The sequence below is a fragment of the Gadus morhua genome, chromosome 14 (assembly GCF_902167405.1).
Source record: "Gadus morhua chromosome 14, gadMor3.0, whole genome shotgun sequence".
NCBI lineage: Eukaryota > Metazoa > Chordata > Actinopteri > Gadiformes > Gadidae > Gadus > Gadus morhua.
The window spans coordinates 5,244,891-5,272,390 of NC_044061.1; the positions used below are offsets into that span (position 1 = coordinate 5,244,891).

Here is a 27,500-nt window from a genome sequence, read left to right on the forward strand (position 1 = left end):
TCCTGCTGATGGAGGCGCCTTTAAGCATGGCAGCACTGCACAAACATACTAATCCCAGGTTCAAAGGTGCCTGCTTTCCATGATCATGCTCATAGTTAGTTCCCTGACATTCAGATGAGGACGAGTAGGTCCGTGATTCCAAATCATTGTACGTTAAATAATTGAATGTGAACTCCGAGCTTTTGTCTTGTAGTAACATGGTCTGTGGTATTCATTGAGCAGCAGCTAGAGCCCTCCAGGGTAATGGCACAGAACCGGCCCTCAGCCTGATATCAGAGTTATCAGTACCCTAGAGGCATTTACATTCATTTTAGAATTAGCTTATCCAGGTTAAATACTATAAACTGCAAACAGGTGGAGTGTGGGAGGTTGACGGGAGTTTACAACCCCTGTTTACGTGGATGAGTGACCGAGTAGAGGATTTTAAAATTAGTTTTGTGCGTTGGCTTAAGATTGGTGAACCGATCGATGGTCAGCTTGCTCCGACAGCACGTTGGCAATGGGTTGGTGTTGCCCTGGGGGGGGGGGGGGGGGGGACACGTAATGGGCCTGAGGTGGGCGAGACGCTAAACAGGTGTGTTCTAGACCCTACGTGTTACTAACTAACGCAACGCAACGCAACGATACCTGCACCCAGACGTTGAACGAGCCAGCGTAGGTCCCTCTTATTTTTCAGCATACAGGTTACACTTTACACCGTGAAGGGTTAAGAGGTGATGCTTTCATGTCAAATGCAGAACCAAAGTAAAGGGGAGCGTTGAAGGGAGCGACACACTGGAGCACCCAGGAGGGTCTCCGTGGAGAGCTCTGCTGGCAGCGTGCAAGCCCGTTTATTCCGAGGTATCCTCAACATCCGTGCACCTCTCTTCCAGACCTCGGCATGACCCAGTTAACCACAGAATAGGTTAATATATGAATACAACTCTCTCTCTCTCTCTCTCTCTCTCTCTCTCTCTCTCTCTCTCTCTCTCTCTCTCTCTCTCTCTCTCTCTCTCTCTCTCTCTCTCTCTCTCGCACTTTCTATGTCTGCCTCTCTTTCTCGCCCTCCCTTTCTTCCCACTTTGAGTGTATATATCAGCTGTACCCTCACAAATTGTCCCGCTTTTTCATCTCTCTTTGACATCCTCCTTGCAGCCTATTTCCCTGAAATGCTTTATCTTGCCCTCTCTCTTCAGGAAAACCTCTCTCTCTCTCTCTCTCTCTCTCTCTCTCTCTCTCTCTCTCTCTCTCTCTCTCTCTCTCTCTCTCTCTCTCTCTCTCTCTCTCTCTCTCTCTCTCTCTCTCTCTCTCTCTCTCTCTATCTCCTTCCCTCTCTCTCCCTCTCTGACACCCTTCCTCTCACTCCTCTGGCCTGTTTTTAGACAGTATAAATAACCATTCAGATTCAGGAGCCCAGCTAAAGAGCTCCTACTGCTGTGTCTCTCCTTCACTCTCTCTCTCACACTATCTCTCTCACGCTCTCTCTCTCTCTCTCTCTCTCTCTCTCTCTCTCTCTCTCTCTCTCTCTCTCTCTCTCTCTCTCTCTCTCTCTCTCTCTCTCTCTCTCTGTCTGTCTCTCCTTCTCTCTCCCCCCTTGAGGAAATGAGTTGTTATGTAAGAGGAACACATGCCATCAATCCATTGTCAGGGACGTCCATCAATGGCAAGGTCGTGCTACATCAGAACAACAGGGAAGCACAGAGATAGCCTTGTAGCCAACGAGAGACGCACTCGCTCGCTCTCTGGAATTATGGCAATTATATATGATTACCCTTCGTGTGAGAGCCACACATCTGTTGCTTTAATTTACAGTTTTTACTTTTTATACTTCTGTGTGAATTTGCTTGACAATAACAATAATTGTTATCCTTACAAAACATTTTACAATGGTGGGATTTATTCATATGAATGTCGCCCCTGATTGTCATTTATTGTGGCTCCAGCCCGTTACGTTTATTAACTGCTAAAAAAACATATATGGATCTGTATTTAACCCATTCGTATTTTAGTGCTGATCAAGATTCCTAATTTTATGTTAAGTAATATGACTAACCTAGACATTACTTAACTAACATCAAAACTACACAACCTAAATCATTAATAATTATCTCTGTTTGGAAATAATGATCAAATAATATGGTTAAACAATAAGCTGACCATACACAGTTTAACAAAGGTGTATCATTTTCCAAATTTATTCAAAAAGTTCTGTCAGGCACACGCTTTTACTTTGAAAGGAACAGCTCTGTCTTTGTCAAAGCAGCATTGAATTCAAACAGCTACAAATCTCCAGCACTGTGCGACTGGGTGCTCTGAAACAGAGTGATCCTTGTAGCGCAGTGCAAGCACGTACTAGACCAGTCCTGTACTCCACCAATCACCCGGCACCGTGACCGCCTTGCCTTGGCAGCTAGGATCTATGCTGTCCTATTGTTTGCAGGCGGGCTGCATGGAGATATGTTTGAAACGACACACTGGATCAAGGAAATGAAAGTGAAAGTTGAACAAATAAGGCAGGGGGTCCAAACCTTTTTGGGCCCCGGACTCCATTATTTTGTCTGATTCCCAACCTTTTGGGATTTTCTAAATGGACTAAACCTCAGATAACTGTCACTCCAACCAGCTAACATTTAATTAAGTAGACCTGGAACAAAGCTTCTTCCCTTGATCAACGTCCTAATCCCACCATTAATTGGTAACCAACTGATGATCTTTATCATGAGTTGGTTAACTGACAATAATAAGCTATTTATACTTCTATGACACCTTTCAAAGCTCCTAATCATTGCTGTTGTTTTCTATTTTTAAAACTGTGTCATTTATAATAACAACGTTCTCTATTAAATGACCAAGCGTACGATTTTATCTCACAGTCCATTTGCATTTCAGGCGACCCTACAATGGCTCCCGACTCCCTAGCCTAGACAAATGTTGGGAAACACTGATGCAAAGTGACATTGTGAGATGATGTAGATGTCAACTAATCACACAGGAAGTGATGTGAAATTGTTCAAAATGAAAGGAAGTGAGAAGCTAGGGGGGACAAGTTCAGCTGCAGTAGCTCACTATAATAGTTTCACATATTTCAACATTCTCCCTCTCTCTCTATGTCGTGCAATGTCCCATATTTATTTTAAACACAAGGTAATTTATAAAAAGCATTGCAGTTCTGAAAAGGCTGTTTTGCACTGAACAGTGGAAACATGCAAGTTTTAAAGGAATATGCCAACACTTCTGGATATAGGCTTTCTTTCTTAACTAAGGTCAGATTAGTGTATATATTTGAATGTGGGAACCAAAACAATAGCATGTATCACAATTCTTGCTTATTCCTTTACCAGCTTTTCCCCATGGAAGTAAAGTAAATGCTGATTTTAATAGTGAACAAGCACATGTTTCAACACAGTTTGTTGCCAAACAATGTCAAACTGTTTTTTTACTTCCTTTCTGCTCTAGGTTGTATTGCAACTTATTCAGAAAACTGTTTGTACCCTAATGTTTGTAAAAAACGAAAATAACAAGTTTTACAATCTCATACACTGTACTGCAACCGTTATATTTATAGATGTAAACAAAAAGAAAATCTGCATCAGAGCAGCTTGGAACCGCTTAGAACAGGCTGGCCTAATAAACATTTCAAAGTTCCTTCCTTCTCCTGCCTACTCCTCCGACGTTGACACCACTGATCTCCTGGCTATCCCGCTGGCTGCTCCAGCTAGCTAGCCCTGAGGAATGTTGCCTAGCTACCAGTTCATTAGCTCCTGCACACACACCTCACTCTCTCTCTCTCTCTCTCTCTCTCTCTCTCTCTCTCTCTCTCTCTCTCTCTCTCTCTCTCTCTCTCTCTCTCTCTCTCTCTCTCTCTCTCTCTCTCTCTCTCTCTCTCTCTCTCTCTCTCTCTCTCTCTCTCTCTCTCTCTCTCTTTTTTTCTATCTTTCACTCGCTTTCTCTCTCTCTCTCCCTCTCTCTCTCTCTCTCTTTTTTTCTATCTTTCACTCGCTTTCTCTCTCTCTCTCTCCCTCTCTCTCTCTCTTTCTCTCTCTCTAAGGTCATGTTGTTGAATCCCAACATTTGAAACACAGTTGCTCATATTCTATCTTCCCTAGTTAATTAGGTTTGCTTACTAATTAGCATTTATGTCCATGTTTCTATCCCAATCAAATTATTGTGAATTAGGATGTAATTACAGTTTTTCTCAATCGTTTAAATATGTTTTCTGAAACTATAGCTCAATTTCTCAAAACTCTAAACATAACCCTGAGAAGAGTTAATGATTTTGTCAAAACTACACAAATTCTTCTCAAAACTGTTTTTTTTTCCACCAAACAGTAAACACAGCTATCAAATGTATATCTCTTAGAGAGCATCAACTAAATACTGGTGTGATCAATTCAAATCACTTCCATCAAAATACTATTTACATATGTTTGGGCTTTGGCTTAATTGTTTAGAAATAGCTTTCCTTTTTAAAGTTGCAATTAGGTGGTACATATAGTCACTCACTGTACACCTAGTTGATGCTGCAACATTGTTCTGACAATATACCAATGTTACCTATTTTGGTAAATTACGGTACAGTAATTGCACTGATAGTAAAATGAGAAACACTACAGTAAGAAAATGTTTAGACTGTCTTACGGGGGATGTAATGATGAAATCAGGGCAAGTACGAGTACAAAATGGTAACAAAGCAAATATATATCCTTTTGCTGTAATACAGTAAAATGTTCAGCTGAACTGACTGCATTAAAAGCTTTTCGTAGGCCAACAAAAATTAAAAATAAGAATATAAATGAGGTGAAACAGATCTACATGTAGATCAGTATGTATCCCACCTCCAATTCTGATCAGGCCAAAGGACCATATCTACAACACAGTAGAGCTCACGAGTCCTCTTTTATGCTCTGACACAAGATTGAAGTGTTTTGCCAGTTGAGTTTGAACAGGTGAGAATTGTGCTTAGAGTTTAGCAGTCTGGAGTCTTGTAGTCGATACATGAGCTTCAAGTGTGTATTCAATCGAGAAAAACTGTAATGAGTAGGTAGGGATTCAGGGATCTTGCTCAGGGAAGTCAAAAGGTAGAATGGGAACTCTGGGGTTTACTCCAGAACCTATAGTACCCTAACCCCTTCTGGACTATTCTGAAGCTGCTTCTGCTTGTAGCTTACACCCCAATCCGTCAATTTTCTACACAATAAGGTACTTTTAGGTTGGGAGATAATTCAATAATAAATTGGGAAAGGTATTGTGCGTGCAAGGATCATTTTCAATGCAATAAATATGTGAGACGTTCCATACTTCTGACAGACATGAACCATAAAGGGGTTCCACCTTGGCTTCGTACTGAATGATTTAGACATGGAGGAGAACGGGATGCCGAATGTGTGGTTTGAACGTTGGGTGGGGAAGTGGCCATGGAAGACTCAATTAGACATGGGCTTAATCCGGAAATGACATTATTAATTTGTAGGTTTTCCTGAAACATTCTGTAAGGCATGTTAAGCTGCAGTTATCGAGTTCAAAACGTGCTATACAACTAAGTGTTAAGTATAAAAAAGACAACACACAATAACTGGAACTGCCTTGAGGATCTCTATTAGATATTTGAAGTTAAGTTTACATGTTTAAAACAATTCAGAGCAGATTCCATCCTTTTGGTAATTCTCTTTATCTTACTGGGTAGCAGTTACAACTCATATGAGCTTACAGTACGATCTCCATTGTATCACAGCTGTTGTTACTTCTATTAGTAGCATAGATTAAATTAAAATAAAAAAAGTTGTAGTGGCAAAAGTAAAATATTTTATGAATTACAGCTCTTTTTTCTGTACTCAGTTATGTTCAGAATTTAGAAATGCCCTGTTATTCTATTAAGACAGGTGAATCAAATCAAATGGATTTCTGTGGCGGTGAAAGCAGAAATCCATATATATATATATATATATATATAGAGAGAGAGAGAGAGAGAGAGAGAGAGAGAGAGAGAGAGAGAGAGAGAGAGAGAGAGAGAGAGAGAGAGAGAGAGAGAGAGAGAGAGAGAGAGAGAGATAGGTACGCTCTGAGAGAGTGAAGTGTATCCCTAGATCGACTCTTTTGTAGCCGTGTAATAAGCAGGATAATGAACAACATGCCGGTCATTATCACTCTCCATGATATCCTGACTGCAACCCCCTGCCCTATAATGGTTAAATAAAGGATTTGTTAACATTGCTACTCTTATAGACACCGTTGTCGAAGGAGTCTACCAATACAAAAAGAAATGTCCTCGGATGGGTGGCCCCGGTAGGAATTCAACCCCTAACCCTGGGAGTAGTCCTGCCTTGCGCTACCGCAACACCTCACAAAGAAGTTTGCGAGGAGTAGGTAAGGGCTAGGTGTCATGCCCAGGTGTGTACATGTCAGCAGGTTAGTGCCCTGCCTCTCCGCCGTGTCACTTTATTCAGCCTCCCCCTCTAAAAACAAACAGCGTGATCATGTTTTATACAGCAGCCCTGGGAACACGGTTCTTACCTTATGCCGGCACTTAAGCACCACTCCATACGCCCCTGAAACCAGGGAGAGAGGATGGGGGGGGGGGGGGGGGGTGGGGGGGGGGGAAATGAAAGTGAAACAGGATCAACATTTGACGTTAGATTGAGATATGTTTATGTATTCATTATTTGGGACACAGCAGGAGGGATGTTTGCCATAACATTGGAAAGGAATGAATCAATTACTTAACGAATTCAGAAATCTATGCAGGAATGACACAGTAAACACAACCTAGCATATGGGCTTGCATATGCTCCTGCAAACACACACACACACACACACACACACACACACACACACACACACACACACACACACACACACACACACACACACACACACACACACACACAGTTACTCTGTTGCTTTCTGTTTAGCACATGGTGTTCCATAAGTTCTTCATTCATATTTCAGATGCTGGCCGGCCTTTACTGTGTGTACCCCCTTCTCGCCCCCCATCCAACACATGAGTGGTATATACCAGCCTAGATCCATTTCCTCAAGAACACATTTCCAATACAATGCAATGCTGATAGGGTTAATACTGCTAACCCTAATTAAGCAGATGGCTGTTTCCAATGCCAATCACAGTGATCTGGTTTTAAATACTTACTTTTGTGATTAATTAGAAGGAAGGGATAAGGTTCGGTATAGCATCAGGGAGACAGGCATCAAACCCAGAACCTTAGAGCTTTCAGGAGTCGAACAACCAAACCACTAGACTACCCTGCCCACACCCCCCTCTCCCCCCTCTCCCCCTCTCCCCCCCTACTCATGTCATCCGATTTCATGACTCAACAAATATAGTATGGTCGTGTAGCACCTTTTCATATGCATGTGTGATTTTTATTTTAAGACGGATTATAGCTGCATATTTTCTAATGATTTCCTTCTACAAAAATATTTTTTCCCATTTTCAAATAACTGTACACATCGTTACTTATCTGACTAATGTATTAGTAGGGCTGAATACGTAAACTACACTTGACGAGATTGACAGCTGAAATCCGTCACTACCACCACTATTGATGCCATTAAGGGTTATCAAGGTGTGCATTAAGCAGCAGAACATGATGTTCCACCAGGGTTAAATCCATTGCAATCTCACGTAATTCCAGTCTATTGATTTCTTTCTATTTCTTCACGCTGATTTAATGGGTGGAGTCTATTCTCCCTCCTGGTTACATAGCCATGCGAGTCACCAATTACTCATGTGGTCCTCCTCATATAATGGCGTCGGTGCGGCGTTTCAGACTCAGAGAAGGTACAATCTACACACAACAGGGATTTAGACGACATCCCCTACAATCCTGCGTTTTTCCAACAATATCCAACGAATGCATCGGCTGTCTGTGAGATTAATATTAATATACTTTCTCTTTTTGATCTTCCTGAGAAGGTGTAGTTGATACATCGCCGACGCTCTGTGATATGTTCTGGTTATTGTATGATTTATGTTTTTGGATCCTGTTGTCCATAACTTTAATAGTTATAGTGACTAAGCTTCAAAGCATCCCTAAGCCATATACTATACCACTACTTCTGTCTATACACAAACACTAGAACGTCAGTGTGTGCACTGTTTACTGTACAGCATGTTCCGCATTGATTTGGTTTTTAATAGTTTAAAACAAAGTTCTCCATTCCCCCTGATGCTCAGTTCCACCCAGGGGACCCGTAGCAATGCCTTTCATTATCTTCAAGTGTTTAAGTTGCTGGGAGGAAGTCCTGACTAGGTAGATTCTGGGGAAGCCGACCATGGTTAAGTGTAAATGTGCTTATCTCCACCAACGCCATGAATAAAACATCCCTTCATGTCTTTCCTACGATGAGAGCACTCCCCCCCCATTCTGATTTTATAACAGCAATGTTAAAGACAACCTATTGTTCTTGGAGAGTAGCCAAATAAAGAAATAATTAACGAGATGAATAAAAGATAAATACAAATGTGTTTGTTCGTTTGGTTTAGTATTTAGCTGTTTGTTGTCTGGTTTTGTCTTTAGTTTGTTGTCTGGTTTTGTCTTTAGTTTTTTGTCTGGTTTTGTCTAGCTTGTTGTCTGGTTCTGTCTTTAGCTTGTTGCATGGTTTTGTCTAGCTTGTTGTCTGGTTTTGTCTTTAGCTTGTGTGGTTTTGCCTTTAGCTTGTTGTCCGGTTTTGTCTTTAGTTTGTTGTCTGTTTTGTCTAGAGCTTGTTGTCTGGTTTTGGTCTTTAGCTTGTTGTCTGATTGCATGAATTCTAAACGTTAAAATGAAAACATTCTGACTCAGCGACCTTCTTCTGGCTTAGGAGTGGCCTGAATGTTGGCTGTTGACACCAGCTCGGGTGTCTGGGGAGGCAAGATGACTGGAGATGGATACTAGCCGAGCGTGAAAAGCTTATTCCCACCTGTTGTCTTATACTACATGTCATTCTCCCCCTTTCTCAAATAATTTCCCTGTCCCTCTTCACTGTCCGGTCAATAAATGCACAAAAAGCACATAAAATAAATTGATCCATATAAAATGGAATCTTCCATCCATTATTCATCATAGAGATGGTTATTGCAAAACAGCATCTATAAACTGTCTGCCCACACTCTAAAAGCGCATCCCGGCAATTATCAATTCCACTTAAAACGACCATATACAGCTTACAGACCGTATGCCTTTATTTGGTTATCAGACCTAAACTACATGACCACACATGATCAAGAGACCTACAGAATATGACCATATATTGTTAAGAGACTTGCATTATATGACCATATATGGTTACGAGGCTTACAGTATATCACCTTATAGGGTTATGAAACTACAGTATATGGTCGAGATACCTATTTGATTAGATAAGGTTAAGAGAGCTAAATGACCATATATTTAAGAAACCTACAGTACATGACCACATAGGGTTTAGGATACATACATGTCTGCATAAGGCTAAGGGAAATATATGGTTCAAGACAAGCAATATGTTTCGAGGATGAATGCAATTTGTTTGATTGGTCCAACTGTGGGATAACATTGTTCAACAGCAGAACATAGACAGTGGGTCGCTGGGAAGGTCAGACCTGGTATGGTAGGGGACACAGCATATGGCTCGCAGTCTGTCCAACGACGCATCAGATTGGGGCTCAGGGTTTGTTCCGCAAGTTTCTAGGAACAAAGGGTCTGGGGGCCACGGCTATGACAAGGGCCACGCTTGTCGGAACATCAGACTTTTAATCTCTGTGCTTGTTTTAAGGCAAAGTCGCGCACCGTTCCGTCAACCCCTGAAACACGCCAACATCCGACCCCGTGTGCCAGATCTGTCGGTGCTTGTCGGTGGTTAACAAATATGTCGTATTGCCGCTTGTCGGCGCGCTATGCATCGGCCCACACTCTACAGCCGGGTTACGGTGTTTGCCAGGCACACCACCTGTTCCAAAAGGGAGCCACACACCACCCATCAGCACCCACACGAACACGCACACGCACACGCACTCACTGTTGTTAACTTCCAGGGTTAAAAGGGTAAGCCACCCACCTTCCCCGACGATGCCAAGGACCTCAAACTTATTCATCACATCACAGGGGGGGGGGGTGTCTCGTCCAGCAGGGGTAATGAGCGGCTCCGTCTGGGCAGCGCACACGACAACGTCCCCTGATTGGTCAACACACCCGCCCACTCCGCAGGCCGGCGTCCAGGAGAGGAGGTACAGCCGTCGCAGCCTCAGCCCGTCCCATCGCCACCTCCACCATGCTCCTGTCCCCCAGCTCCTCCTCTGCTCTTGTTCTGCTCCAGCTCTTCTCGAAGCTCTGGCGTTTGTTCCTTGCGGTTCTCGCGTCGGTTTTTCCTCGCCGTCCTTCGCTGTGTGTCTGCCACCTCCTTGCTTTTATTAGCTCTGACTCACTTCGCCGCTCTCGCTGGGGTCCAACGGAGCCTGCTGCTGCTGCCGCTGCTGCCACTTCCAACCGATCTCTACACTCATACCCTTTTGTCCTGCTCGGGCCTCCGTACTCGCTCGCTAGGGTGCTCAGAAGTCATCCCCATCGTGGAACCTGGGAGGGGGAGAGAGAAACACACACACACACACACACAGACCAATTCAAGCAAAGAAACAATAATAAATAGGATGAACTTGAGGAATAATACATCATATATATTCACGAGTGGGTCATCCCCAGGTCCAATTTCCCATAATTCATAGCTGGGGCATGGGGGTGCTCCCGGCACAGATGGCGGCTAACTGGGTCAAGTAAACGTGGAGTAAGTCAACATTTCCTTCAAGAGGCTCGTGATAAATGATGGATGATTTAAGCATGACGTTCATGAAGCTGTCCTGTCCAATCAGCCATCATCACGCCACCCCCACGCTCTCCCGGCGTGCTGCAGAGAGATGCTCTCACACCAGCGTCTATCTAGAGCACACAGAGACACTTCTGACCACCGTGGAACAGGCGCTGACAACATAAAACATGTATCAGTCCATTTATTATTCATTGTTTTCAAGGAGGATTCCATTGTAGATTTCGATTCATAGACAGGTCACGCTATCCTCTGTAAACATCCAGCACCTGTCCAAATCAACGTTAAAATCATTCGTAAATAGAAGGCCGGTTTGTCTAGTTAATCTAACTGTTGTTGTCATCAGCCCAGGATATTTTCCATCGATGAGGGTAGAACAATATTGCCTGTTCGTTCACTTATTGTAGCTTTTGATGAGGTTTGCACGCATGAACAACATTACATCGACCCATCTCTAGGTGATACACGCATTGTAGATAAACACATCTCACATATCAAAGAGAAATGGACTGCTGTGTATATTGTAAAACAGCAAAAAAGCGTTTTGACAACGGAACCAGTACAGAGAGGAAGTACAGTCATACATAGCAACACGTTGCTCCGTTCTCAAAACACTACTGTGCTCTTGTACAGTATTACAGCTGCCCGTGTCTCTTAGATATGTGAGATGCTCTGTTGGTCCGTGAGACCGTACTTCCTGTACGCCACAATCAGTCGATCTAAAGGACAGAGGGGAGAGAGGTCCAGGGGTGTTGTGGCCAGTCTCTCCTGTACCCTGACTGCCTCCATTGTCGAAACTTGATGACTTTCCTCACAGGTTAAAACATCCTTCTTTGAACTATTCCGAGAGCGGGGCCTGCTGTAGATTTCTCTCGTGTGCGTGTGTGGGCGTTTTCCTATGCAGGAAGCACACGGCTGAGTGCGGGAGCAGCAGAGAGGGTGGGAGGGTGGAAGGAGGGGGGGGGGGGGGGGGGGGGGGGGGTGCGGTGTTAGCTAGCCGTTTAGGAAAAAGCTTGAGCCTGATTCGAATCGTTCAATTTATCGACGATATGAATCGGGGATTAATAGCTTTGAATACAAATGTAAGAAACACCCTGTTACGCGTTGATTCAAAGAGGAACAGGTTGCTGTTACAAGCTACATTATGAGGACTGCCCACGGTTGTTGGGATTCTGTCAAGTGTTTGCGTGTTGGTGACAGAATCCTGGCTGGGTAGGGATGAAGTCTACACTGTATTAACCCACACAGCCATCGGGATAGTACAGTGCTCAAGCTCCAGCTGAAAGGGTCCGGGTTTGATGCCCAGTGTTCCCAATATAAACTGCAGGCATCCATGAGCAAGATGCCCCAACCACCTTTAGCTTCTCCTTAATAACATCGGAATTCCTGGTCTTGGGATAAAAGTGTCCATGAAAGGACTCAAACAGTCAACACTGTATAAGGCACCATCAACTCTCACTGTACGTATGGCGTCCACCAGGTTCTCATCTCAAACATCGAATATGGGTAGATAGATGTTTCTAAATTTACATTTATATTGAGGGCATTTAGCAGACGCTTTACTCCAAAGCAACTTACATGCATTCATACACATTCAAACACCAACGCAGGGTCAACCATTGCAAGGCGACAGCCAGCATGTCGGGAGCAGTTAGGGTGAGGTGCCTTGCTCGGGGACACCTCAACAGAGCCGGAGATCGAACTAGCAACCTTCCGGGTTGAAAGTCATCCCATTCTGACTCCTGAGCTACTGCTATCTCAGTGGTCTCATTTTGTTTCTTGTGCCATGAGCAGGAAAACAGTTGGCCTCCCACTTGTTGAAGCCCAGAAGAAGTGGCTGAAAGCTGGAGTGAACTGGAACGTTAACACAAAAGGATGGTTTGTATGTTCCAGCCCGCCTGCTACGTGGAGTCTGGACTGTCCTGACTGAGTCCCGGCACTAGCCAGTACACAACAGGACTCAGTCCCCAAATGACATCTTTGGTAGAGAGATGGAAGAAGCTCATCACAGCAAATGTACGTTCCTAGTGGTACATTTATTCCGAAAATGTTTAAACAGAGTGTCAAAATATGACTATATTTACTATGACATGTATCGCTCTCTCTCTCTCTCTCTCTCTCTCTCTCTCTCTCTCTCTCTCTCTCTCTCTCTCTCTCTCTCTCTCTCCCCCTCTCTCTCTCTCTCCCCCTCTCTCTCTCTCTCTCTCTCTCTCTCTCTCTCTCTCTCTCTATATATATATATATACATATATATATATATATATATATATATATATATATATATATATATATATATATATATACATATATATATATATTCTTCAATAAAGCCTGTAATTATTACCATGCACACTTTATGGAACACGGTTATGATATGCATGCATGGATAGGTTTGTGTGGCAAGTATGTGTGTGCGTGCGTTTGTGTGAGAGTGCGTGTGCGCTGCCTTGTTCCTGTGCATGTTTGTAGGTGGTGGTGGGTGTGTGTATGTGTGTGTGTGCGTCTTTATGTGTGGGAGTGTATGAGTATGTATGTGCGTGTACGTGCGTGTGTGTGCGTGTAAGTGCGATGCGTGTGTATGCGTATATGTGAGATATATAGATAGATGCAGAGGGTGGCAGAGGCGTGTGTGAACGCGGATGAGTGTGTATGGTGTGTGTGTGTGTGTGTGTGTGTGTGTGTGTGTGTGTGTGTGTGTGTGTGTGTGTGTGTGTGCGTGTGCGTGTGCGTGTGCGTGTGTGTGTGTGTGTGTGTGTGTGTAGGATAGAATGAAAAAGAGAGATCAAAAAAAGGAGAGAGAGAGGTGGTAGTAAATGCTGTTATCTGCACCGGAGCGATGCGACGCGCAGAGCAACACTCCACCATTCCACGGCTGCTGTCCACGCTCTCCCATCCTACACAGTACCCCGTGCAGACGCCACAACGCATTACCTCGTCCACGGCCAAGACAGCCCTGCACGAAGAAAATAAATCGCCATACATCCCTCGGTGGAATGGAAGAGTGTACATTCCCACCTTGAGGCTTTCACCCGCCGCCCCCCTCCCCCCCACACCCCCACACCCTCCCTCCCCCCCCCCCCCCCCCCCCCTCTACCTGGCGATCTGATTCATCGCTTGAATACGTGACTTACGTGAGATCCCGGATCCGTGAAACGCGAAACATCATGCCCGAGAAAATGATGATGTGCAAAGCAGGCACGCTCATCTGGAGCGTCAAACGCCGCGTATACGTGCAATGGCAGGCCCGCACGGCACCGAGGCCCTGCTGTCACAGCGAAACCCAATACTCACCGGGATCCTCAGTTTGGGGGGGGTTAAGCAGGTCCGCGGGAATACAGGGGGAATAAGGGTCTACATCGTCCACGCGACATCAACAGTTCTGCCCATCGCTCCGCGCTCAGTACAGCCTCAGCATCAGCTGGTCCAAGGCAGCAATAGCGTCATTTGTTTGAGGAGCGTCCGGTTCAGCCAATATAATCGGAGTAGCTGGTCCTCTCAGCCAATAGCGTCAAGGGGGGCGGGGACGACGACGCAACACTCGCTGCGTTCCAGCAGTGGTTTTATCCAAATTATGAAATGTGGAGTAGATGGTGACAACTTTAATACTTAATGTGTCATAGGCTACTCTGCACTTATATATTAAGACGAGATGCATAATATCTCGTCTTAATATATAAGTGCACATAAGTGCTCTATTAATTTCTGTAGGATAATTTATATGACTTTATGCGATGATCAGGTGGTGCTGTTAACATTTATAGGCTATGCCCTCCTTGGCTGACTGTTAGTTAAGTACAATATAAGTCAGTATTTTCACTGATTATTCATTCAGCCATCAGCATTGATTTAAAATAGCCTGCATTAAATACTCAAGACCCGTTGGACCATAGCAGACCGGAAATACATTTTGAATTGAATAATAATTGATTGGTGTTGATCTTATAGGCCTAATTGTATTTATTATTTGAATAATTTATTGTCAAAACGTGTAAGCTTTCCAAGTTTACTTGAGTCAAACTTTTATGCATAGGCCTATATAATAAAAGTAACCGTTTGCAGTGTCAATATCCTTTTATTCTCTGAGTCGATTGTGATGCTATTGGACAGTCGACACCTTATCTCAGACTCTTGTGCAGGAAGATCTCCTCAAAATAGCCTTATTTTGGAGCAAATGCAACTATAACCAAGAATAATCCAAAAATCGATGAACCCATCGAAGAGGATGTACAAATAACCACATTATTAAATGCACGCATTCTTAACTGATGTAAATGTCCCAAGGCTGCTTATTTTTCTTGGGATTTTTTTTATTTTTTCCTTTAGGAAACAAGTCTATCTATTAATCAATCTCCATTTATCCATCTTCCCATAGGCTATCTATCTATCTATCTATCTATCTATCTATCTATCTATCTATCTATCTATCTATCTATCTATCTATCTCTCTATCTCTCTATCTCTCTATCTATCTATCTATCTATCTATCTATCTAAAACTAAATATCCGTCTAAAGACAGAGAGGAACTACTTAATGCATGGAAAGGTCTAGCTCGTTCCAAGCCAATGTACCATCTTGTTAATAAATTGTTCACCAATTAACCGATTTATTTAATTCGGGTGGGCGGCTCATCCCCACCAACAGTTCATTTAGTGTCGTCATTGCTATGTCGCTTCTCTCCCCAATCCGCCCTGACAATAAGAAAACACGGTCCATATTAATGTTTTCGTTTCTATTCGAAATACACATTATTATTAAAGAGAAATAAAAAACATTAGGAGTTATAGGGACCGTGAATAAATATTTTATTTTCCTCATTTACCTCCATTGGAGTAGGTAGTGTGACTCCCAGCACCGCGTTCTGCGCATGCGCGGCGGCGCACCGAATATGGCGGCTTGCATCTGATGGAAAGTGAGGATCTCTCGTCTAAATGCCTTGTCGTCCACACGGTGCGTAGGCTTCGAGTTTTACCATTCGTTTCTTCTTCTGGGAGCTGTTTGTTTCGGGTGGGTTGCGTTGACAGGAAATAGACTGAGAAATAGGTGTACTTATTTATCACGAAATGCGATAGGAAAAAGGAGCGTGTGTGTGTGCGTGCGTGTTCGTGCGTGCGCGTACGTGTGTCTACGTGTGTCTGTGTGTGTTTGTGTGTGCGTGTGTTTGTGTGTGTGTGTGTGTTTGCATGTGTGTGCGTGTGTGTGTGTGTGTGTGTGTGTGTGTGTCTGTGTTTGTGTCTGTGTTTTGCAGACGTAGATCTTCGTGCGCATGATAGCCTACATTGTCGAGTTGACGGCCGAAGGCAGCTCCCCTGGGAATCTAGGTTTTTCCTTTTTGACAGCAGAGAGAGACTTGGGGAATGTAAAAAGATCCGCGTTGTCCGGATTGAATGACACTGTATTGATATAGCAGACTGTGTGTTGATACGTTGTGGACCACACGCCTTTACGCGCATTGGCCCGCCCACTAAACGTGTCCATAATAAGAAATACGCCACACTTCTAAAATCCTTATCCTTATCCTGGTCCACACACTGGTCTCACCGTCATTAAACTAATCCTCGTTTGATTTCATTAACGGTTCTGTAAGTCACACCTACGAAGTGTATTCGATAAAACGATTAAGCGTCTTCTATCAAGTGTTTGGCCAATATTATTTATGTAGGCTAATATTATTATATCATAGAAAATGTATGTTTTTCGCTATTGCTAGACTAAACTTCACGCAGTGAAGAAAATAGATGGAGTCGCAGATCTCTGAATATGTGTGAATATTTGTGAATGGCGTAAAGTTTTGTCTATAGTTTGGGTGGGCAGTCGATAATTCAATGAGATGACAGTATTGCATCCAAAGATGGTGGTGGATGTGGATACATTGGTTGTTGTTTAGGTGGAGCTGGTGGATGTGGGGACATTGGTGATGCTGGTGTTTGTGGATGGGTCCTGCGGTTGTCATGATGGTGGTGTTGTCGGGGACGGTTGATTTCATGAAGATGGTGGACGGTGTTGGTGGAGGTTGTGTTGGTGGGGTTCGAGGTGGTGTTGGTGGCGTGGAGGGTGCCGGTGGGGTTTGACAGTTGGGTTAGAGGTGGTGCCGGTGGGATATGGTGATATTGTGGTGGTGTATGAGGCGGTGGTGTCTGAGCTGGCGTTGGTGTTGGAGATGGTGGTGGTGGTGGTGGTGGTATGAAGGTTGTAAAAGCGAAGTGCTTCCTGGTCGGCTGGAGGGGCGGGGGAAGGGGAAGGAGGGAGGCGGGGGAGGGCGGGGGAGGGCGGGGGAGGCAGAGGGGCAGACAGACCAAACTACAGCTGCAGTCTGGGACTGGACACTCAGGGCCGCTCAGATCCTTTTCATGTTGTCTGAAGAGCCCCCCCCCCCCACCCACCCACGCCTTCCCAGCGTTGACTTTACGGCATCCAGGAATCTTTATGACCCCCGAGGAGACACAGTCCCTCGTGGACAGAGGGCCTGGAGACACCAGCAGACACACTACACTGCATGTTGGACTGACTCAGAGGTTTCGAAAGAAGACCCTTTTGAGAATTAAACAAGGCTTGACTTTTGTGTAGGTGTCTTTGGTTTGGAGGGGATCCGTGATCCACCGTCTTGGGTTTGGATTCAGGGATTAGGATTGCCGCAGCAGACCCCGTGTTCCTGATTCAGTCCACCATGAAACCGAATTGTTCTTCAGGCTTCTGAACCCACTCTGGTAACTCGCTTCTTTGAAATTCGAACTTCGTCCTTTGTAAATGCTTTCTTGTGATGACACAGTGACCGTTAATTTACAGTAGAAAATGTATTTAACAGGCTTTTGTTATTCTCTCTCTTTATTACTCTGCTTTGTTAAATGCTCTATGCTGATTGGACAATTAGGGGATTCAATGGTCTGCTATTTCTGTATAACACACTGCAGTAGTGAATAACAGGCGTTGCTATGGACACTGTTTCCAACTGTTACAGTCTAAAGGACACTTTTTTGTTGAGGAAGCATCCTTCAGAAATTATTTTTAAGTGAATTAAATCATTTTTCGTTGCTATATTTTGTGGGAAATTATTATATAGTGCTTGACATATTGTTAATGCTCTCTTTAAAATGTGAATACAATTTCTGACTGATATCTTCAGTTTGAATTATAATGCCTTGGTGTAGAATGCACAATGTACAATTGTGCACAATACCAGACATTTACATCTATTCTATTTAATTAAATAAAACTCTAAATACAGACAGACAAAGAATTGGGGAGTAATTACTAATTTATATATTAGCTATGTATTTGCATGAAACTAAAATTAGTTCACAGTCCTAATGTGCTAGTAATGATTCAGCACTGATGATTATGCCTTTCATAACAGGATTAGTCAACTATGAAGTCCCTGAAAAAGGGTGGTTAGGCAGATGTTGGTGTCATCCTAAACTAAAGCATTTGTCCATTCATTGCAAGGATTGTGCAATTCGGGAATCTCCATTTATCTGATGTATAGAAATGCTGCTCAATGCAACACTAGCACACCTTATCCATGAGGTTATACATATCCTTACCCCATCCTACTTACCTTATCATACCATACATAACTAGACCTTACCTTAACTTATCGAACCAAACCTTACTAGACCTCACCCCACCATACCTTACCTTATCCTATCATACCTCACCATGAAATGAATATTATCGTTGTTAACTGCTTCTCGGTGTTTACAGCTAATTGGTTGTGTTCCCCCACCCCCCCCTCGGCTCTGATTGGCTGGCCACCATGGGCAGGACCCCCAACCGAGGTAAACATTTGCCTTCGTCACTTTATATTCCCTCCTTCACGGCTCGCACAGCGAGGAGACACCAGTGAGGGCAGGGATCAGATTCAGGGTTAGGGTTAGCGAGGAAACTCAAACCAGGGTCAGAGAGGAAGCATTACCCGGGCTAAACACAGAGACAGAAACAAACCTACGACAAACCAGGAACCGACAAAACCGGGGCAGACACTCAGGAGCTTAAATACACAGCACAGTGAGTACCGAGCTACTAAGGCATTAACACAGGTGACATCCGTCTAGCTATAATTATAGGAGTCTCTGTGTGTCTGTTCACCCGATCGACTCCTCATTCGGCGGGTGTAAGGAGCCCAGGAGGTGCAGGGTCGTGGGTGGGGTTGATTGGAGGAGCGATTGGAGGAGCGGTCCTCGAGGAAGCTGGGAGCCGTCATATGGGAGGCTGAGCAGTCGGCCTGTATGGTGCAGGCACGCTTTGAGATGGCACTGCACTTGTTACAGTAACAACCCCCCAAACACAGGAAATACAGGTGGTGAGTGGAAGGGGGCAGGATTGTTCTGACTAGTTTACTTAAAGGTTTGGCTTGTTTTAGACCCCGGGTGTTTTTGTTGGCATTGCGTATGCAAAGGTATCAATCAGATGTGATTGGTTGTAGGTATTGGTGTGTATACACAGAATTAAAACCACTGGATTTATTTATTTGTGGGCACTATTGGAGAAAGCTCCCTAGCCAGGGCAGCTTGTGTGCGCTTACTTGTGTAGGACAAACAAAGACACAGTTCTGGGAGCTGCTTGACACTTTCAAATATATTTCAAATATAATGGATGTTGATTGATGGCCTACTGCCCAATTCTAGAACGCTTCTACAACGTGAAAGTTGAGTTGAACGAAGATCCCGGCAAATTTACATCTCGACATAGAAAATGTTGTCAATTAATATGCATCAACATAGCGGTACATTGGCCAATTGTTTGCGTTAGGAATAAAGACAACTAAAGAAAAAGTTAATCAGTCTTCCTCTGTATGTTCTTCTGTAACTTCAGACCCTAAAGAGGAGAAGAAGGAGAAGAGAGGAACCATGACTACAGGCTCGGCTGTCAACCAATCCACTGGTTCGACCTCTAACCTCTTTTGCACCATTGACTTCCTGTTTATAACCACTTCCTGTTGTAACCATGTGGTAAAAGCAGACCTATAGAACCAAACAACATACAAATGCATCATACCACCGTAACACAACCCTAACTACTCTATATACTAGCATTTTAGCATGCAGCAAAAGGGTAACTAATAATATTGCAAATCCTTCGGTTGTGTCCGTTCGCCTTGTCTCTCGTGTCCGTCAGTAACCTCTGCTCTGTGCCTCCGCTGACAGAATCCTTCAGCTGGGAGGAGTACCTGAGGGAGACCTCCTCTGTGGCCGCTTCTCCCAGCTGTTTCAGACAGGTAGTCTCTCTCTCTCTCTCTCCCTTTCTCTCTCTCGCTCTCTCTCCCTCTCTCTCTTCCTTTCTCTCTCTCGCTCTGTCTTTTGCTCGCTCTCTGTCTCTGTGTGTCCATTTCTCACAATCTCTTTCTCTCTCGCTCTGTCTATCTGTGTCCATCTCTCTCTCTGTCTCTCTCGCTCGCTCTCTTTTGCTCTCTATCTGTATCTCTGCATCAATCTCTGTCTCTGTCTCTCTCTCTGTCTCTCTCTCTCTCTCTCTCTCTCTCTCTCTCTCTCTCTCTCTCTCTCTCTCTCTCTCCCTTTCCCTCTCTCTCCGTCTCCCTCTCTAGGTTCCATGTGTTTCAGACAGCTATAGTCATTGTTCGCCCTTCCACCAACATGAACCCCCTCACCCCTTCATACACAGCCTTGGTCTCCGTGCTAAACTGAAGAGCATATTGAACGCGGAGGCCCCTGTGTGTGTTGTGCTCCAGTCCAGGGGCCCCCCCCACCAACGACTTCAAGGCGGGGATGAAGCTGGAGGCCCGAGACCCCCGCAACTCCCACTCGGTGTGCATCGCCACGGTGATGGGCATGATGGGCACCCGGCTGCGCCTGCGGCTGGACGGCAGCGACAACACCAACGACTTCTGGCGGCTGGTCGACTCGTCGGACATCCAGCCAATCGGGACGTGCGAGAGGAAGGGCGACATGCTGCAGCCGCCGCTGGGTGAGAGAGTGAGCTCTCCTCTGATTGGTCTGCTCCCGGGCGCTGGCTGTGTTGTTTCCCTTGTAACGTGACGGAGGCAACGCGTTGCCACGTTGTTGCCGTGGTGATATTGTTACGGTTGTAACGTTGTTACTTTGCTGAGGGGTTACTGTGGTCCCGTTGTTGCTGTGACAACGGTGAAATATTGTTTTTGTGTTGTTACCCTGGTAACATCGTTACCAGGCTTGCAACGGTACCACAGACAGTATAGTGCAGTGGTAGCTTTACTATGTTAGCATTTGGAGTGTGGTAATGTTGTTACCAAGCTAACATTTGGAGGTGGTATTGTTTCCATGGTAACATGACGATGTTTGGAGGACTGAGGTAATGCTGTTACCCTGGTCACATTTGGAAAAACATTGGTAGTATTGTTGCTATGGTAACATTTGGAGGACTTTGGTAATGTTGTTACCATGGTAACATTCGGAGGACTGTGTTCCTGTGGTTACTATGGTAACCTTGTTGCCATGGTTCCCAGGCTTCAGGATGAACGCGTCCTCCTGGCCCATGTTCCTCCTGAGGACGCTGAGCGGGGCGGAGATGGCGCCGGCCGCCGCCTTCAAGAAGGTAGGTGTGTGTGTGTGTGTGTGTGTGTGTGTGTGTGTGTGTGTGTGTGTGTGTGTGTGTGTGTGTGTGTGTGTGTGTGTGTGTGTGTGTGTGTGTGTGTGTGTGTGTGTGTGTTAGGGATGGGCAAAATGATTCTTTTCCGGGAACTAGTTCTTTCAGTTCAGTTCACTATAACGATTCGCTCGTTACGTCAGATTACGTCATTTAGTGTCTGCCGCCCCCCCCCGCGAGACGGCCGTGAGCATAATTTAAACCACTTCTAGGCTCTAAACCCCGTGGAAATCGAGAAGATATGCTATAGAGTATAATCAAACGTCCCACCAATATTTATACCACTTGCATAGTCTCTATATTTCATTCATGGTTTTACATTTATAATTTTATTTTACTTTACATTTAATTCTTCATTGTTCAGGCATTACAGAACTTTCATGGTCATAAATAAAAAATACGAACTGCAGTTTAATTTCTTTGTTTGTTCTTAAATTGACGTAGAATGGAGCAAAGACTCCTGGGATTGGGGAATGCGTTTATCCAATAAACAGATGGAGGTCAAGTCTATCTTCGAAAAAATGTAGGGGGATATATGAGTGGCCCCACGTCGAATGGTATGACCCAAGATACGTCAGACAGAAAGCGCGCATATTCGACGGTACCGCCTTGTCATTTGTTTACCCAGGTGCCATTGCAACACCATTGCTACCTCTCATTGGCTGAATCTTTGAGAACGTTGTAGACTCAATCAATATAAGTCGCGGGGAGACGAAGCTCTGTTCGTTTGTATATTTTATTTACGTGACCATATTTTTGGTTTATGTTTAAAAAAAAGAATCAAAGAACCAGTTCTTCTTGTTTTGGGGAACCAGTTCTTGTCGTTCACGTTCGGGATTCGTTCGTTGTAATGAATCGGTCGCGACCGACACATCCCTTGTGTGTGTGTGTGTGTGTGTGTGTGTGTGTGTGTGTGTGTGTGTGTGTGTGTGTGTGTGTGTGTGTGTGTGTGTGTGTGTGTGTGTGTGTGTGTGTGTGTGTGTGGTTTCTTAGTCTATTTACACTCATGTCTTTATTTGCATGTGTGTGTGTGTGTGTGAGTGCGTGAGTGTGGTTTCCTAGTCTATTTATACATTTCTTTATTTGCATGTGTTTTGTGTGTGTGTGTGTGTGTGTTTTTGTGCGTGAGTGCGGTTTCCTTGTCTATTACACTCATGTCTTTATTTGCTTGTGTGTCTTTGTGTTTTGTGTGTTTGAGTGTGTGTGTGAGTGTGTGAGTGCGTGAGTGTGGTTTCCTAGTCTATTTACACTCATGTCTTTATTTGCATATGTGTGTTTGTGTTTTGTGTGTGTGTGTGTGTGTGTGTGTGTGCGTACGTGCCTGCGCTAAAGGAGCCGTCCATCCCTCTGAAGAACCACTTCCTGCCGGGCATGAAGCTGGAGGCGGTCGACAGGAAGAACCCCTACCTCATCTGCCCGGCCACCGTGGGCGAGGTCAGAGGTCAGGACATCTTCGTGATGTTCGACGGATGGCGGGGCGCCTTCGACTACTGGTGCCCGTGTCACTCCCGGGACATCTTCCCGGTGGGCTGGTGCTTGCTGACCAAGCACAGCCTGCAGCCGCCCGGAAACTTCTGTGAGTACCCCCACATCCCTTTGGTTAGTAAGCTGACACTTAACCCAAAGTGAATGGTTTGAGGTACAGGGCATTAAGGAGCAGGTAGGGGTTAGACAGTACAGAGACAGGTCATTAAGGGGAAGGTAGGGGTTAGACAGTACAGAGACAGGTCATTAAGGGGAAGGTAGGGGTTAGACAGTACAGAGACAGGTCATTAAGGAGCAGGTAGGGGTTAGACAGTACAGAGACAGGTCATTAAGGGGAAGGTAGGGGTTAGACAGTACAGAGACAGGTCATTAAGGAGCAGGTAGGGGTTAGACAGTACAGAGACAGGTCATTACGGAGCAGGTAGGGGTTAGACAGTACAGAGACATGGCATCAAGGTGCAAATTAGGGTTATACAGAGTTGTTTAAATCAAAGAATAAATATGTGAGATTTGATTTGCCTTGGGATTTGATCACAAATCCCATGGGATCTGATCTTTTATATTCTGAATGGGGGACATTATTTTGTGGTCATAAATCAGATAAAGGCAGGATTTCCTGCAATGTGAACTCAGTATGAACGGTCACAAGGGAATTCATGCGAATGTTACGTCACTGTAAATAGATGTTATCAGAATTCTGTGCTTGCGGGAGTCAAGTTCAAATTGAAATCTGATATTTTCCATATTTAGAAAAATGCAGTTAAACCAAATCTTTTTATCTGAGGAAGAAATCTGAATTGAGCAGTAAGGCTTGCAGTGTGATATTTGTGTATAACTCATTTTACATTTCACTTCATAATTTCCACCACCAGATGGCAGTGAAAACACATATTCCAAAAGCATCTGAATTGTCACTTTATGTTTGAGATGATTGCTATGTGTCAACCTTTCTATTAGACCTTCAAAGTCTGATTATAAAAGCTATTATAAAGCTGTCCACGGTTGATGGCGATAAAAAAACTCCAGTTTACACCATTTGAGTTAATTATTGTATTATAGAGGTCAGTACAGGCTCAGTTTCCAATATAAACTTCCCCTTCAAATGCCATTGCTGAGCCAGTTTTCTCCACACATAACAGTTTATTTACATTTTTGAATGTGTGAATGTCATGAATGGTATGGCGAGTGTGGCGCTCAGCATATGGCAGTGATGGACAGTGGGAGGTTTATGGTAGACGGTTGGTTCAGTTGGTTCTGGTTTGTTCAGTGAGCCGTGTCTGACCTGGTCCGACCCTGCCTAGCCCCGCCCCCCTCAGCTACTGACACTTCCTGCTCACAATCTATTTCCATATCGCGGCCCCTTTCCTGGGCTTCATTTCAACATCTTGATGTGTTGAAATCTACGTTCGAGTAGAAATTGTTTCTGTAGTTAATAGGGGTGTAACGGTACACAAAGATCTCGGTTCGGTACGTACCTCGGTTTTGAGGTCACGGTTTGGTTCATTTTCAGTACAGTAAGAAATCAAAATGCTAAATAATATAAATGTGCTTCATAACATGTGCTTCAAGTTGTTCATAACACACTTTTGTGCTTTTTACAATAGGAACATTAGACAATACAAAGCTAGAATTCTGCTCAAAAATATAAAGATTCTGAAATGTAGAAATAAAAATAAATAACATTAGCTCAGACTGTTTTTTAAAAAATATATTCTCTAATGTGCAACAATGAACAATGGCAACACTAAACAGTTTCAATTTGTTGCTCAGATTAAATAACATGAATAAGGCTCAGACTGTTTCTTTAAAAACAAATCTTTTCTCAATCTAATGTGCAACAATGAACAATTGCAAGCCCACAAAATACCACAATGCAATGCGGTCGTGTTTTTCCGGAGGAGAAGAAGCTGAATAACCGCGAAAACGAATATATTTAATGATGGAGTCTCCGGCTTTCGTTTAGAAATGTCAACAATTTATTTGGGATTTAACATAGAATATTTAACATTCAAAATTAATTAAAAAAAAACTTGAACAAGGAAATGTAACATTCATCAATACAACCTCCAGCTTTCCTCGTGAGTGCCCGGTTTGTTTACATGACGTGGGCGCATCTGTCTGCGTCACACAAACACCCGGCGCATTTACTGACGCAAATGACGTTTAGAAATGTTCAGCGTAGTGTCAGAATTCTCGTTTGTTCGTTCCCTAAATAGTGCACTATATCATGAACACTTTATAGGGAATAGGGAGTGAGTGAATAGGGAACGATTTCGAACACGGCTACGGTGTGCGCAACTGTGCATGTGCGGCCGCAGCATGTTCCACACATGCGGTCCTCTACTTAATATGTCCGTATTGAAACTCGTTTGGTACGCCTCCATACCGAACCGAGCACCCCGTACCGAAACGGTTCAATACAAATACATGTACCGTTTTACACCCCTAGTAGTTAACGATTTTTTACTTTTTTTGTGTAAATAAATGCAATTCAGGCAAGAGATTTTACATAAATATAAATATGATATTATATATATAATAATATAAACGATTTTAAAGGAATGTTTGTAGTCATAAATATATGGCCTGTTAAGCCTTTTGAGACTTCACGTGTGAATAAGGGCTACACAAAATGTTTTGAATCAAATTTTATTTAAATTAAATTGAATTGAATCGTAGAAAAAAATTATAAATGCTGTTCTTTCTATATTAATGCTGTTCTTGCTGAAATGGTTGGTCGGTTCATGCATTGGTTTTCTACATCCATGAAAAATGACTACAAATAACAGTAGTGTTTAAGACATTTTAAGCAATTAGATTGAACCAGAGCTAGAGTCAATGTTTGGGTCTTTTATGTGTGGGTTAGTTTTAGTTGTTTGTTTTTAAGGGTTTTTATGCGAATGCATGAATTAAACATCAGCATTGTAAATTATACACAAGGTGAGATTTTGATGTTTTCAAATGTCTTTAATTATAGAAACTGGCATGGTACCAGAAATGGTGCTTCGGTATAGTCCAGTTCAGTTTTCCATTATTTATTTTTTGGGCAAAAATCGTGTCTTTGTCAGCCTGTATTAAGATAGACAAATTAAACCTCAAGCCATTTTCTGAATTAATATTCTTCCCTTAATTAACTATCCTTAATTCTGAATGTAATTTTCTATCCACATTGAGGTCATTCGCACAAATTAACCCAAATCTAAAATAAAATGCTGCTTTGATCTAACTTTAAACATACCTTTATTCTGATTAACATAAATTCAGAAAAATGTTTAATAAATACAGAATTCTTTTTGGGGGATTTTTACGCTAAGATAAGCCATTGAAACAGCTCTTTTTAACCCTAGGTCTAGCTCAGGTTATAATGTTTTAATGCTGATGATGATTATGAGCATGTTAAACCTAATTGCACAAATCGTATGATAAGACTTTTACAATTTGAAACAGATACTAAATTATGAAGAAGAATCGTGCTAATCATAATGGAGCGTTATCTGACATGAATTTCACATGTTTTCAGGAAACGCGTGTCTCTCGAGAAGGATGTATAAATAGTTCTATGTATTTTTTACTACACAGTGTCATTCAAACACGTGTTTCTATGAATAATTAGAATAACTACAAATTCCATTGTATTGACAATTCACACATCAATTGACAGAGAAACTAAACGGGCAAACCCAACGACTGCCTGATTAATGTTGTACAAATAACTGGTGACTGCCCATGCCCACTTCATAAGCCTCAGAATACATTTAGTTTCCTTCTTTGTTAATTTGCTGTTAAGTTGTATACTTTATATCTTAGCAATGCGTGTTTACATTCTGTAGATCGAGAGCATTTTCTGTGTGCGTTTGTGTTTGTGCTTGTGTGCGTGCGTGCGTGCGCACGTGCGTGACTTTGTGTGTGCTGGGGTTCATGTGCTAATGAGCAGGTGATTTGGAGGAGAGAGAGAGAGAGAGAGAGAGAGAGAGAGAGAGAGAGAGAGAGAGAGAGAGAGAGAGAGAGAGAGAGAGAGAGAGAGAGAGAGAGAGAGAGAGAGAGAGAGAGAGAGAGAGAGAGAGAGAGAGAGAGAGAGAGAGAGAGAGAGAGAGATCTTTATGATAATTTCCTGATTGAACTTTGAACCTCATACTTTTATAAAATGTCTATGTACGATTTAGAAAAACATTGAAATATTTGGGGTTCAAATGTCTTAGATCCAGAAACCTATTTAAATAATATAAAAACAATCTATGAGCATGACAATGACAACAATGAAAACGATAAATATCACAAGACATTTTCCGTCGCTCTGCGTTGCATCTTAAGGTTAAACGAGCCCTGTGTAGTTTGTAAGTCCTCTGACTGACACAGTGAGGCTGTTGTGACCGAGGCCTGCTTGTTACAGATCCCACACTGGCCAGAGTGGGGGTACACACTGACCACCTCCAGAGCTGCTGGACGCCGCTCCCTTGTGGATGTGTGCGTGTGCGAGTGTGTGTGTGTGTGTGTGTGTTTGCGAGTGTGTGTGCGTGTGTGTGTGCGTGTTGGGCTGCATTCTTACTCACTTCGCTCAGTCATGGGTTCGCTGATCCATTTGAACCTTTAGCCCCCCCCCCCCTCCTCCCTCACACACACACACACACACACACACACACACACACACACACACACACACACACAC

General features: G+C 43.6%; 2 protein-coding genes across 6 annotated transcripts in view; one reads left to right on the top strand and one right to left on the bottom strand.

Moving 5' to 3' along the window:
• Window positions 1-14,196, bottom strand: part of cdkl5 (cyclin dependent kinase like 5) — a 44,370-nt gene extending 30,174 nt beyond the window's left edge. For all 4 annotated transcript variants that reach the window (XR_003979334.1, XM_030376642.1, XM_030376643.1 and 1 more), the window contains exons 1-3: window positions 14,065-14,196; window positions 10,012-10,526; window positions 6,490-6,524 (exon numbers count right to left, since the gene is read on the bottom strand). Coding sequence is in view for 3 of the 4 variants with exons in the window: in XM_030376642.1 (XP_030232502.1) it covers window positions 6,490-6,524; window positions 10,012-10,048 (72 nt within the window). In the remaining variant the exon portion in view is untranslated. The remainder of the gene's footprint in view (window positions 1-6,489; window positions 6,525-10,011; window positions 10,527-14,064) is intronic.
• A 5,386-nt stretch (window positions 14,197-19,582) lies between these two features.
• scml2 (Scm polycomb group protein like 2) overlaps window positions 19,583-27,500 on the top strand; it is a 22,969-nt gene continuing 15,051 nt past the window's right edge. The window contains exons 1-5 of one of the 2 annotated variants that reach the window (XM_030376688.1): window positions 19,583-19,651; window positions 19,915-19,985; window positions 20,457-20,692; window positions 21,210-21,298; window positions 22,682-22,925. In XM_030376688.1, coding sequence (XP_030232548.1) covers window positions 20,494-20,692; window positions 21,210-21,298; window positions 22,682-22,925 — 532 coding nt within the window. In that variant the 5' untranslated portion in view covers window positions 19,583-19,651; window positions 19,915-19,985; window positions 20,457-20,493. Of the gene's footprint in view, window positions 19,652-19,717; window positions 19,823-19,914; window positions 19,986-20,456; window positions 20,693-21,209; window positions 21,299-22,681; window positions 22,926-27,500 lie in introns of those variants that run through there. The other variant, XM_030376689.1, reaches the window with a different exon arrangement.